The sequence below is a fragment of the Mesoplodon bidens genome, assembly GCF_964165515.1.
Source record: "Mesoplodon bidens genome assembly, chromosome: 15".
Lineage (NCBI taxonomy): Eukaryota > Metazoa > Chordata > Mammalia > Artiodactyla > Ziphiidae > Mesoplodon > Mesoplodon bidens.
The window spans coordinates 30,058,434-30,070,860 of record NC_138171.1 but is presented as its reverse complement, the minus strand read 5'-3'; the positions used below and the strand labels follow the sequence as shown (position 1 = coordinate 30,070,860).

Here is a 12,427-nt window from a genome sequence, read left to right as displayed (position 1 = left end):
CCTTAAAGTTCATCCATGTTTTAGCGTATGTCAGAATTTCTGTCCTTTTTAAGATTGAATGATATTCCATTGTATGGATATACCACAGTTTATCTGTGTCCATAGACACTTGGGTTGCTTCTTCCTTTTGACTATTGGAAATAATGCTGCTACGAACTTGGGTGTACAAATATCTCTTTGAGGCTTGCTTTCATTTCTTTGGGGTGTATACCCAGAAGTGGAATTGCTGGATCATATGGTAATTCTGTGTTTAATTTTCTGAGGATCACTGTGCTGTTTTCCACAGCAACTGCAATATTTTACATTCCCACCAATGGTGCACAAAGGTTCTGATTTCTCCTCATCCTTGCTAAACTTTATATTTTCTGCTTTTTTGATAGTAGCCATGTTAATTTGTGTGGCAGTAATACCTCGTTGTGGTTTTGATTTGCATTTCCCTGATGATGAGTGATATTGAGCATCTTTTATCTTTTCATGTGCTTATTGACCATTTATGTATCTTCTCTGGAGAAATGTCTATTCATGTTCTCTGCCCATTTTGAGTTGTTTGTTGTTGCTGAGTTATAGAGGTTCTTTATGTATTCTGGATATTAGCCTCTTAATAGATATATGATTTGCAAATATTTTCTCTCATTCTGTGGGTTGTCTTTTCACTCTGTTAATAGTGTCCTTTAATGAACATAAGTTTTAAATTTTGATGAAGTCTAATTTATGTATCTTTCCATTTGTCATCTGTGCTTTTGATGTCATTGGAAAATGACAATGACAAAAAATCATTGCCAACTCTAATGTCATGAAGCTTTTCCCATGTTTTCTTCTAAAAATTTTATAGTTTTCGGTTTACATTTAGGTCTTTATTCTGAGTTAAATTTTGTATATGGTGTAAAGTCAGAGTTTGAATTCTTTTTTTTTTTTTTAACTTGCATGTGACTGTACAGTTTTCCCAAAACCATTTGTTGAAAAAAACTCTCCTTTCTCAATCCTGGTACCCTTGTCAAAAATCATTTGACCATGAGCACATTATAGTAAGTGAAATAAGCCAGTCACAAAAAGAGTTTATTACTGGGCTCTCTATTCTATTCTATTGTTCTATAATCAGTGTTCCCCAACCTTTTTGGCACCATGGACAGGTTTAGTGGAAGACAGTTTTTCCACGGACCAGGGGTTGGGGGGAAGGTTCAGGGGGTAATTAATGTGAGCGATGGGGAGCTGCAGATGACGCTTTGTTCGGTTGCCCACCGCTCACCTCCTGCTGTGTGGCTGGGTTCCTAACAGGCCGCGAACCCTTACCGGTCCACAGCCTGGGGGTTGGGGACCCCTGTTCTATATGTCTATCTTTATGCCAGTACCAAACCATTATGGTTAGCTTTGTAATAATTTTGAAATCAGGAAGTGTGTCCTCCAGCTTTATCCTTCCTTTTCAATATTGTTTTGTGTATTCTGGGTTCCTTGAAATTACTATGAATTTTAGGATGGATTTTTCTGTTTCTTCAAAAACAGTTTCTGGAGTGGAGGGGAGGGATAAATTGGAAGATTGGGATTGACACATATACACTACTATATATAAAATAGATAACTAATAAGGACCTACTGTGTAGCACAGGGAACTCTACTCGATACTCTGTAATGGCCTATAAGGGAAAATAATCTAAAAAAAGAGTGGCTATATATATTTGTATAACAGATTCACTTTGCTGTACACCTGAAACTAACACAACATTGTAAATCAATTATGCCCCAATAAAAATTAAAAAATATATATATATAAAAGTTCCTGGAATTGTGATGGAGATTATTTTGAATCTGTAGATTATTTTGTGTAGTATTGACAGCTTAACAGTATTAAGTCTTCCAATGCATGAACATGAATGTATTTCCATTATTGGTGTCTTCTTTAATTTACTTCAGAAATCTATGAATGATTCAGTTTCTCTGAATCCTCACCAGCATTTTGGTATCATCACCATTTGTTATGGATATTTTAGCTTTTCTAATAGATGTGTAGAAATATCTAATTGTGGTTTTAACTTGCATTTCCCTAATGGATAATGATGTTGAACATGTTTTCATGTGCTTATGTGCCACCTCTATATCCACTTTGAGAAAATGTTTTTTCATGCCTTTGGCCTGTTTTCTAATTGCATTGTTTTTTTACTTTTGAGTTTGGAAAGTTTCTTATGTATTCTGCTTGGTAGGTAAGTGATTTGCAAATATGTTTTCCCAATCTGTACCTTGTCTTTTCATTCTCCCAGCAGGTTCTTTCACAAAGCAAAGTTTAAAATTTTGATGAAGTCTAATTTATCAAATTTTTAATGGATCATACTTTTGGTATTGAGCCTAAGAACTTCATTAAGCCCTAAGCCCTGAATATTTATTCTTTTTTCTTCTAAAGATTTTATAGTTTTACATTAAAATGTTTAAATCTATGATCTATCTTAATTTTTGTGAAAGTTATAAGGTTTAGGTTGAGGTTCATGTTTTTGTCTATGGATATCCAGTTGTTTCAACACCATTTATTGAAGAGACTATTTTTCCTCTATTGAATCACTTTCCACCCTTTGTCAAATATTAATTGGCTATATTTTTGTGGGTCTATTTCTGGCTGTTTTGTTGCGTTCCATTGATCTATGTGTCTATCTCTCAGCCAGAACCACAATCTTGATTACTTTAGCTATATAATAAGTTTTTAAAATTTTTTTGAATTTTATTTTATTTTTTTATATAGCAGGTTCTTATTAGTTACCTATTTTATACGTGTTAGTGTATATATGTCAATCCCAATCATCCCAATTCATCCCACCACCCTGCTTTCCCCGCTTGGTGTCCATACTTTCGTTCTCTACCTCTGTGTCTCTATTTCTGTCTTGCAAACCGGTTCATCTGTACCATTTTTCTAGATTCCACATATATGCGTTAATATAAAATATTTGTTTTTCTCTTTCTGACTTGCTTCACTCTGTATGACAGTCTATAGGTCCATCCAAGTCTCTGCAAATGACCCAGTTTCATTCATTTTATGGCTGAGTAATATTCCACTGCATATATGTACCACATTTTCTTTATCCATTCATCTGTCTATGGGCATTTAGTTTGCTTCCATGACCTGGCTTTGTAAATAGTGCTGCACTGAACATTGGGGTGCATGTGTCTTTTTGAATTATGGTTTTCCCTGGGTATATGCCCAGTAGTGGGATTGCTGTGTCTTATGGTAATTCTATTTTTAGTTTTTTAAGGAACCTCCATACTGTTCTCCATAGTGGCTGTATCAATTTACATTCCCACCAACAGTGCAAGAAGGTTCCCTTTTCTCCACACCCTCTCCAGCCTTTATTGTTTGTAGATTTTCTGATGATGCCCATTCTAACCGGTGTGAGGTGATACCTCACTGTCGTATTTTGGGTTTTTTTTTAAGATTTTGTTTTTGTTTTTTTGATGTGGACCATTTTTAGTCTTTGTTGAATTTGTTACAATATTGCTTCGGTTGTTATGTTTTTGGTTTTTTGGCTGCGGGGCATGTAGGATCTTAGTTTCCTGACCAGGGATTGAACCCACACCCCCTGCATTGGAAGGTGAAGTTTTAATCACTGGACCTCCAGGGACGTCCCCTCTTTGTAGTTTTGATTTGCATTTCTCTAATAGTGATGTTGAGCAGCTTTTCATGTGCCTCTTGGCCGTCTGTATGTCTTCTTTGGAGAAATGTCTATTTAGGTCTTCTGCCCATTTTTTGATTAGGTTGTTTGTTTTATTATTATTGAGCTGCATGAGCTTATATATATTTTGGAGATTAATCCTTTGTCCGTTGATTCATTTGCAAATATTTTCTCCCATTGTGAGGGTTGTCTTTTCGTCTTGTTTATACTTTTCTTTGCTGTGCAAAAGCTTCTAAATTTCATTAGGTCCCATTGGTTTATTCTTGTTTTTATTTCCATTATTCTAGGAGGTGGGTCAAAAAAGATCTTGCTGTGATTTATGTCAAAGAGTGTTCTTCCTATGTTTTTCTCTAAGAGTTCTGTAGTGTTCAGTCTTACATTTAGGTCTTTAATCCATTTTGAGATTACTTTTGTGTATGGTGTTAGGGAGTGTTCTAATTTCATTCTTTTACATGTGGCTGTCCAGTTTTCCCAGCACTACTTTTAGAAGAGACTGTCTTTTCTCCATTGTAAATCCTTGCCCTCCTTTGTCATAGATTAGTTGCGTGGGTTTATACCTGGGCTTTGTATTCTGTTCCATTGATCTGTATTTCTGTTTTTGTGCCAGTACCATATTGTCTTGACTATTGTAGCTTTGTAGTATAGTCTGAAGTCAGAGAGTCTGATTCCTCCAGCTCCTTTTTTTTCCCTTCAAGATTGCTTTGGTTATTCAGGGTGGCATCTTTAGGATTTTCTATATATAGTTTCATGTCACCTGCAAACAGTGACAGTTTTACTTCTTCTTTTCCAATTTGTATACCTTTTATTTCTTTTTCTTCTCTGATTGCTGTGGCTAGGACTTCCGAAACTATGTTGAATAATAGTGGAGAGAGTGGACATCCTTGTCTTTTTCCTGATCTTAGATGAAATGCTTTCAGTTTTTCACCACTGAGAATGATGTTTGCTGTGGGTTTGTCGTATGTGGTCTTTATTATGTTGAGGTAGGTTCTCTCTATTCCCACTTTCTGGAGAGGTTTTATCATGAATGGGTGCTGAGTTTTGTCAAAAGCTTTTTCTGCATCTATTGAGATGATCATATGGTTTTTCTTCCTCAGTTTGTTAATATGGTGTATCACATTGATTGATTTGTGTATATTGAAGAATCCTTGCATCCCTGGGGTAAATCCCACTTGATCATGGTGTATGATCCTTTTAATGTGTTGTTGGATTCTGCTTGTTATTATGTTTTTGAGGATGTTGGCATCTATATTCATCAGTAGTCTTGGTCTGTAATTTTCTTTTTTTGTACTATCTGTCTGATTTTGGTATCAGTGATGTTGGCCTCGTAGAATGAGTTTGGGAGTGTTCCTTCCTCTGCAGTTTTTTGGAGGAGTTTGAGAAGCTCTTCTCTAAATGTTCGATAGAATTTGCCTGTGAAGACATCTGGTCCTGGACTTTTGTTCGTTGGAAGATTTTTAATCACAGTTTCCACTTCATTACTTGTGATTGGTCTGTTCATATTTACTATGTCTTCCTGGTTCAGTCTTGGAAGGTTATACCTTTCTGAGAATTTGTCCATTTCTTCCAGGTTGTCCATTTTATTGGCATAGAGTTTCTTGTAGTAGTCTCTTATGATGCTTTGTATTTCGGTGGTGTCCATTGTAACTTCTCCTTTTTCATTTCTAATTTTACTGACTTGAGTCCTCTCCCTTTTTTTCTTGATGAGTCTTGTTAAAAGTTTATCAATTTTGTTTATCTTCTCAAAGAACCAGCTTTTAGTTTTATTGATCTTTGCTATTGCTTTCTTTCTTTCTATTTCATTTATTTCTGCTCTGGTCTTTATGATTTCTTTCCTTCTGCTAACTTTGGGTTTTGTTTGTTCTTCTTTCTCTAGATCCTTTAGGTGTAAGGTTAGATTGTTTATTTTAGTTTTTTCTTGTTTCTTGAGGTAGGCTTGTATAGCTATAAACTTCCCTCTTAGAATTGCTTTTGCCACATCCCATAGATTTTGGATCGTCGTGTTTTCATTGTCATTTGTCTCTAGGTATTTTTTGATTTCCTGTTTGATTTCTTCGGTGATCTCTTGGTTATTTAGTAACTTATTGTTTAGCCTCCACGTGTTTGTGTTTTTTACGTTATTTTCCCTGTAATTCATTTCTAACCTCATAGCGTTGTGGTCAGAAAAGATGCTTGATATGATTTCAGTTTTCTTAAATTTACTGAGGCTTGATTTGTGACCCAAGATGTGATCTATCCTGGAGAATGTTCCATGCGCACTTGAGAAGAAAGTGTAATCTGCTGTTTTTGGATGGAATGTCCTATAAATATCAATTATATCTATCTGGTCTGTTGTGTCATTTAAAGCTTCTGTTTCCTTATTTATTTTCATTTTGGATGATCTGTCCATTGGTGCAAGTGAGGTGTTAAAGTCCCCCACTATTATTGTGTTACTGTCGATTTCCTGTTTTATAGCTGTTAGCATTTGCCTTATGTATTGAGGTGCTCCTATGTTGAGGGCATATATATTTATAATTGTTATATATTCTTCTTGGATTGATCCTTTGATCAGTATGTAGTGTTCTTCTTTGTCTTTTGTAACATTCTTTATTTTAAAATCTATTTTATCTGATATGAGTATTGCTACTCCAGCTTTCTTTTGATTTTTTTCTTTCTTTTTCCATCTCCTCACTTTCATTCTGTATGTGTCCTTAGGTCTGAAGTGGGTTACTTTTAGACAGCATATATATGGGTCTTGTTTTTATATCCATTCAGCGAGCTTGTGTCTTTTGGCTGGAGCATTTAATCCATTCACGTTTAAGGTAATTATCAGTATGTATGTTCCTGTTACCATTTTCTTAATTGTTTTGGGGTTTTTTTGTTGTTTTTTTTTGTCGTTGTTGTTTTTGCGGTATGCGGGCCTCTCACTGTTGTGGCCTCTCCCGTTGCGGAGCACAGGCTCAGGACACGCAGGCTCAGCAGCCATGGCTCACAGGCCCAGCCGCTTCGCGGCATGTGGGATCTTCCCGGACCGGGGCACAAACCTGCGTCCCCTGCATCGGCAGGCGGACTCTCAACCACTGCACCACCAGGGAAGCCCTTGGGTTTGTTTTCGTAGGTCCTTTTCTTCTCTTGTGCTTCCCACTCAGAGAAGTTCCTTTAGCATTCGTTGTAGAGCTGGTTTGGTGGTGCTGAATTCTCTTAGCTTTTGCTTGTCTGTAAAGCTTTTGATTTCTCCATGGAATCTAAATGAGATCCTTTCTGGGTAGAGTAATCTTGGTTGTAGGTTCTTCCCTTTCATCACTTTAAATACATCCGTGCCACTCCCTTCTGGCTTGTAGAGTTTCTGCTGAGAAATCAGCTGTTAAGCATATGGGAGTTCCCTTGTATGTTATTTGTTGTTTTTCCCTTGTTGCTTTTAATAATTTTTCTTTGTCTTTAATTTTTGCCAATTTGATTACTATGTGTCTCGGTGTGTTTCTCCTTGGGTTTAGCCTACCTGGGACTCTCTGCACTTCCTGGACTTGGGTGGCTATTTCCTTTCCCATGTTAGGGAAGTTTTCGACTATAATCTCTTCAAATATTTTCTTGGGTCCTTTCTGTTTTCCTCTGGGACCTCTATAATGTGTATGTTGGTGCATTTAATGTTGTCCCAGAGGTCTCTTAGGCTGTCTTCGTTTCTTCTCATTCTTTTTTCTTTATTCCGTTCTGCAACAGTGAATTCCACCATTCTGTCTTCCAGGTTGCTTATCCATTCTTCGCCCTCAGTTATTTTGCTATTGATTCCTTCTAGTGTATTTTTCATTTCAGTTATTGTATTGTTCACCTCTGTTTGTTTGTTCTTTAAGTCTTCTAGGTGTTTTTTCTTTCATTCTTCTAGGTCTTTGTTAGACATTTCTTGCATCTTCTCAGTCTTTGCCTCCATTCTTTTTCAAGGTCCTGGATCATCTTCACTGTTATTATTCTGAATTCTTTTTCTGGAAGGTTGCCTGTCTCCACTTCATGTAGTTGTGTTCCTGGGGCTTTATCTTTTTCCTTCATTTGGTACAGTACATAGCCCTCTGCCTTTTCATTTTGTCTTTCTTTCTGTGAATGTGGTTTTTGTTCCACAGGCTGCAGGATTGTAGTTTTTCTTGCTTCTGTTGTCTGCCTTCTGGTAGATGAGGCTATCTAAGAGGCTTGTGTAAGCTTCCTGATGGGAGGGACTGGTGGTGGGTAGAGCTGGGTGTTCCTCTGGTGGACAGAGCTCTGTAAAACTTTAATCTGTTTGTCTGCTGATGGGTGGGGCTGAGTTCCCTCTCTGTTGGTTGTTTGGCCTGAGGCGACCGAGCACTGGAGACTGCAGGCTCTTTGGTGGGGCTAATGGCAGATTCCAGGAGGGCTCATGCCAAGGAGTACTTCCCAGAACTTCTGCTGCCAGTGTCCTTGTCCCACTGGTGAGCCACAGCCATCCCCCACCTCTTCAGGAGACCCTCCAAGAATAGCAGGTGGGTTTGGTTCAGTCTCCTGTGGGGTCACTGCTCCTTCCCCCGAGCCCTGACACACACACTACTTTGTGTGTGCCCTTCAAGAGTGGAGTCTCTGTTTCCCCCAGTCCTGTCGATATCCTGCAAATCCCATTAGCCTTCAAAATCTAAATCTCTGGGAATTCCTCCTTCCTTTCCAGACCCCCAGCTTGGGAATCCTGATGTGGTGCTCAGAACCTTCACTCCAGTGAGTGGACTTCTGTGGTATAAGTGTTCTCCAGTTTGTGAGTCACCCACCCAGCAGTTATGGGATTTGATTTTATTGAGATTGTGCCCCTCCTACTGTCTCATAGTGGCTTCTCCTTTGTCTTTGGTTTTGGGGTATCTTTTTTGGTGAGTTCCAGTGTCTTCCTGTCGATGACTGTTCAGCAGTTAGTTGTGATTCCAGTGCTCTCGCAAGATGGAGTGAGTGCACGTCCTTTTACTCCGCCGTCTTGGACCTGTCTCTCTAATAAGTCTTGACATCAGGTAGAGTGATTCCTCCCACTTTATTCATTTTCAGAAAAGTTATAGCTATTCTAGAATGTTCCTTTGCCATTCCATGTAAGTTTTAGAGTAATCTTTTCTATATCTACAAAAAATCTTGCTGGGATTATGATAGGAATTGTGTTAAACTTGTACATTAATTTAAGGAGAATTGACATCTATATTATGTTGAGTCTTCCAGTCTGTAAATACAGTATGTCTCTCCACTTACTTATATCTTATTTGGTTTCCTGTATCAGTGTTTTGTAGTTTTTAGCATGTAAGTCCTGTGCATGTTTTGTTAGATTTATATTTAAATGATACTGTATTTTTAATTTTGGTTTCTGTGTGTTCATTTATACAGTTGGTTTTTATATGTTGATCTTGTGACTTTGTTGAATTCACTTATTAGTTCTCAGATTTTTTTTTTGTAGATTCTGTGAGATTCCCTGCATAGGTCATTATGTCATCTGCAAATAGCGATAGTTTTATGTCTTCCTTTTCTATCTTTATGCCTTTTATTTCCTTTTTTTTTTTTTTTTTGCCTTATCGCATTGGCTAGAACTTCCAGTATTACGTTGAACCGGAGTAATGAGAGCAGACATATTTTTCTTGTTCCTCATTTAGTCTTTCACCATTAAGTATATTCCAAACTTTGCTTTGGAGGTTTTTTGTAGATGTTCTTTATCAAGTTGAGGAAACCCTATTTCTGGTTTTCTAAGTGTTTTTATTATGAATGGGTGTTGAATTCTGTTAGATGATTTTTCGGCATCAATTATATGGTTGTGTGATTTTTTTTTTTCTTCTTTAGCCTGTTAGATGATGGGTTATATTGATTGATTTACCAGTAGTGAAACAGCCTTGCATCCATCTTGGTCATGGTGTACAATTCTTTTTGTATGTTTTTGAATTCTATTTGCTAATATTGTATTGAGGATTTTTATATCTATATTCACGGTAGATATTGATCTGTAGGTTTCTATTTTTTGGTGCTATCTTTGGTTTTGGTATTAGGTGGAAGATTGTGAACATCTTGAGGGAAGACAATGATAATGACCACTAAGTCATGGACTTGGGTTATGGGAACATCAGAAAGAATCCAGGGGGGAAAGAGAATCCAAGGAAGGGAAGTGGTGTTGTTTGGCTGGATATACTATTGCTTGGGTGAGTGTAGGACAGTGTACCAGAGCAGAGGGGTGAGGATGAAATCTGACTGTTATGGATGGAACAGTTACTGTAGTTGGTTTATGGAGGATCTTAGATAATAATGAAGTGGTAGGGCTGGGAATATGTTGACTGTAGGGAAAAAAATTAATATAGGAGTGTTAGGGAATGAATACTGGAGACAGATCTTAGACCTGAAGGTGATGTGGACAGACCTTATGGAAAGGTCAGTCTCAAGCAGGAAAGTGACCAGCTCTCTCTTGGACTTCTGGGAAGGAGGAGGGATTGATATGGAAAGCATGGGGTCCTTAGAAGTGATATTAATGTCTGGTCGTGCCTCTCCTTATGCTTTGTTTGGGAGGAAGGGCATATGCCTAAAACTAATGGAATCAGAGATCTGCACAGAAATGGGAGCAAGTACCATCTACTGACACTCTCTGTGGGGGTAGTTATGATGATACATCAGAGCTTCCTTTAGGTCCTTAGGCCAGTTTTTGGTTTTTATCTGTTTGTTTTTTGTTTCGTTTTTAACAGACCAATGATGACCACAGTTAGGACAGGTAAGTGTAGAAACTCTTCTTTGATTAAACTTCAAAATTGGGAAGTCATTGAAAGTCCTTCTGGTCAGCTGCTCAGTTCTAGTCCTATCCAGCATTTATCATGAGAGGGCCTTTGGCTCCATCCTTTGTTGAGCCAGAGAGCCACTGTCCATCGGTTTGTAATCAGCAGTTCAGACTTAGTCTTCAGACCACTTCTGCATAATCTCTTCCAAAAAACAGAAGAAAAAAGAATACTCCCTAATTTCTTGTTATGATTCCTATACCAAAGTCAGATAAGGACCAGTTTCCATCCCTAGCAATCGTTCCCTTCCTCATGTCTTCATGTGCTGGCACTCAGGAAGCTGATTTCTGTTCTTATTGCAGCTGCAGTCGACTCCGCCAGGTTCAGAGCATCCTGACCCAGAGCAGCAAGTCTCAACCCGACGGGATCCTCTGCATCCTAGGTCAGTGCTTTTAACAAGGTGGGAGTCAGGGCTGGGACAACTTGGCTTCTGTTCACAGGAAGATATTAATAATAGTATCATCACTGTGAGATAAGCTGTGAGTTAGTATTCTTCTCCCAGCTTTTGTTCCCCTGAGATCTGTTGCTGTTTTAATGAGGTCAGGTGAGATATCAGTGAGATAGGGAGCCTGTACCACAGAGCAGGCACTTTGTACATGTTACCTCATTTCTCCTCACAGCAACCTTACAAGAAGCAGTGTTGTCCCTTTTTTACAGAGGAGGAAACGGAGACTCTGGGAGATCAAACCGACTTGCTCAGGGCCATGGAGTGGCAGAATTCGGCATTTATTTGTTCTTTAACACTGTTTTTATTATGAAAACACATCATATAATTTAAAAATTAAGACATTACACAAATAATAATGAACAAAATTTTCTAATCATCCCAGTTACCCAGTCCCACTTCCCAGAGATAATATCAACCATATTTTCTTTAACACAAAAGGGGACATTTTATGTATATTGTTGTTAATTTAATTGAAAATTCTTCACTTGATAAGTATATCTTGGAGATTTTTCTATGTCAGGTCAGTCTCCTTCTTTATCTCACTTTCATTTACATTCACAGTATTGAGTCATAAAACTTGCTTAGGTCAGGTTGTTTGTCTGTCAGCCACCCAATTTCCTTCCCAGAAGCGAACCACTTTCTTGTTTGTCCCTCCTCAGATAGTCTATGCATAATTTTATTTTTTCACTTAATAGCACTTGCATTTAAACTTACGATAGGCAGTGGGCAGAGTGGTTAAAAACGTGCACTCTGGAGCCAGGCAGGTTTTGGGTTTGAATCTTGGCTTCATCCCTCACTTAGCCAAGAGACATAGTTTATCGTGGGCCTAGAATTCCAGTCAAATGCTGAAACAAAACTCACTGGATTCTCTTTCCAGCTGCACCTATCAAGGGTGTGGGGGCTGTCTTTGCCATGAATTTACTTATGAATAAAATCACCTGTTTGTTACTGGACTTATGCTGTTATTTCTGTTAGTTAAGGCTCAACCTAGTAAAAATAGGCAGCATAAAATTGATCATGTGGGCTACTTGAATATAGAATACTAAAGGATTGAGAAAAAGGTCAACTTATAAGAATATCACGTGACCATATATATATACATAATTATATATATATATTTTTAGTGAAAACACAAATGTTGCAGAAATTGATATTTGAAGTTGGGAGTGAAGATTGAGGTAAAAACTTAATAAACCTTCAGGACAGGGACTTCCCTGGAGGTCCAGTGGTTAACACTATGTGCTTCTGATGCAGGGGCTGTGGGTTCGATCCCTAGTCAGGCAACTAGGATCCCACATGCTGCGTGGTGCGGCCAAAAAAAAAAAAAAAACCTTCAGGACAAACAGCTGTATGTGAACGTGAAGCAAGAAATCAGTGAGGCACTTGTATGTTTTTAAACAGCTTCTGGGGTTTAGTGAATTCTGCTTTTTTGGGTAATTAGAGTTATCATAGCATCTCATGGTTGGTTGGTTGGTTTAATCTAGCCTTCTAGCCTCGACAGTATCCTTCTGAGCAACTCTGACTCAACTCCCTCCACTTTGGCATTTTTCATTTAGTTATTAGGGTGTAGGAGGTGT

The 12,427-nt window shown here is 38.0% G+C and overlaps 1 protein-coding gene across 3 annotated transcripts in view; it reads left to right on the top strand.

The window, feature by feature from the left end:
* The window catches only part of DNAAF9 (dynein axonemal assembly factor 9), a 150,671-nt gene that overhangs the window by 14,298 nt on the left and 123,946 nt on the right, over positions 1–12,427 (top strand). For all 3 annotated transcript variants that reach the window (XM_081257891.1, XM_081257890.1, XM_081257889.1), the window contains exon 2: positions 10,705–10,784. In XM_081257891.1, coding sequence (XP_081114017.1) covers positions 10,705–10,784 — 80 coding nt within the window. The remainder of the gene's footprint in view (positions 1–10,704; positions 10,785–12,427) is intronic.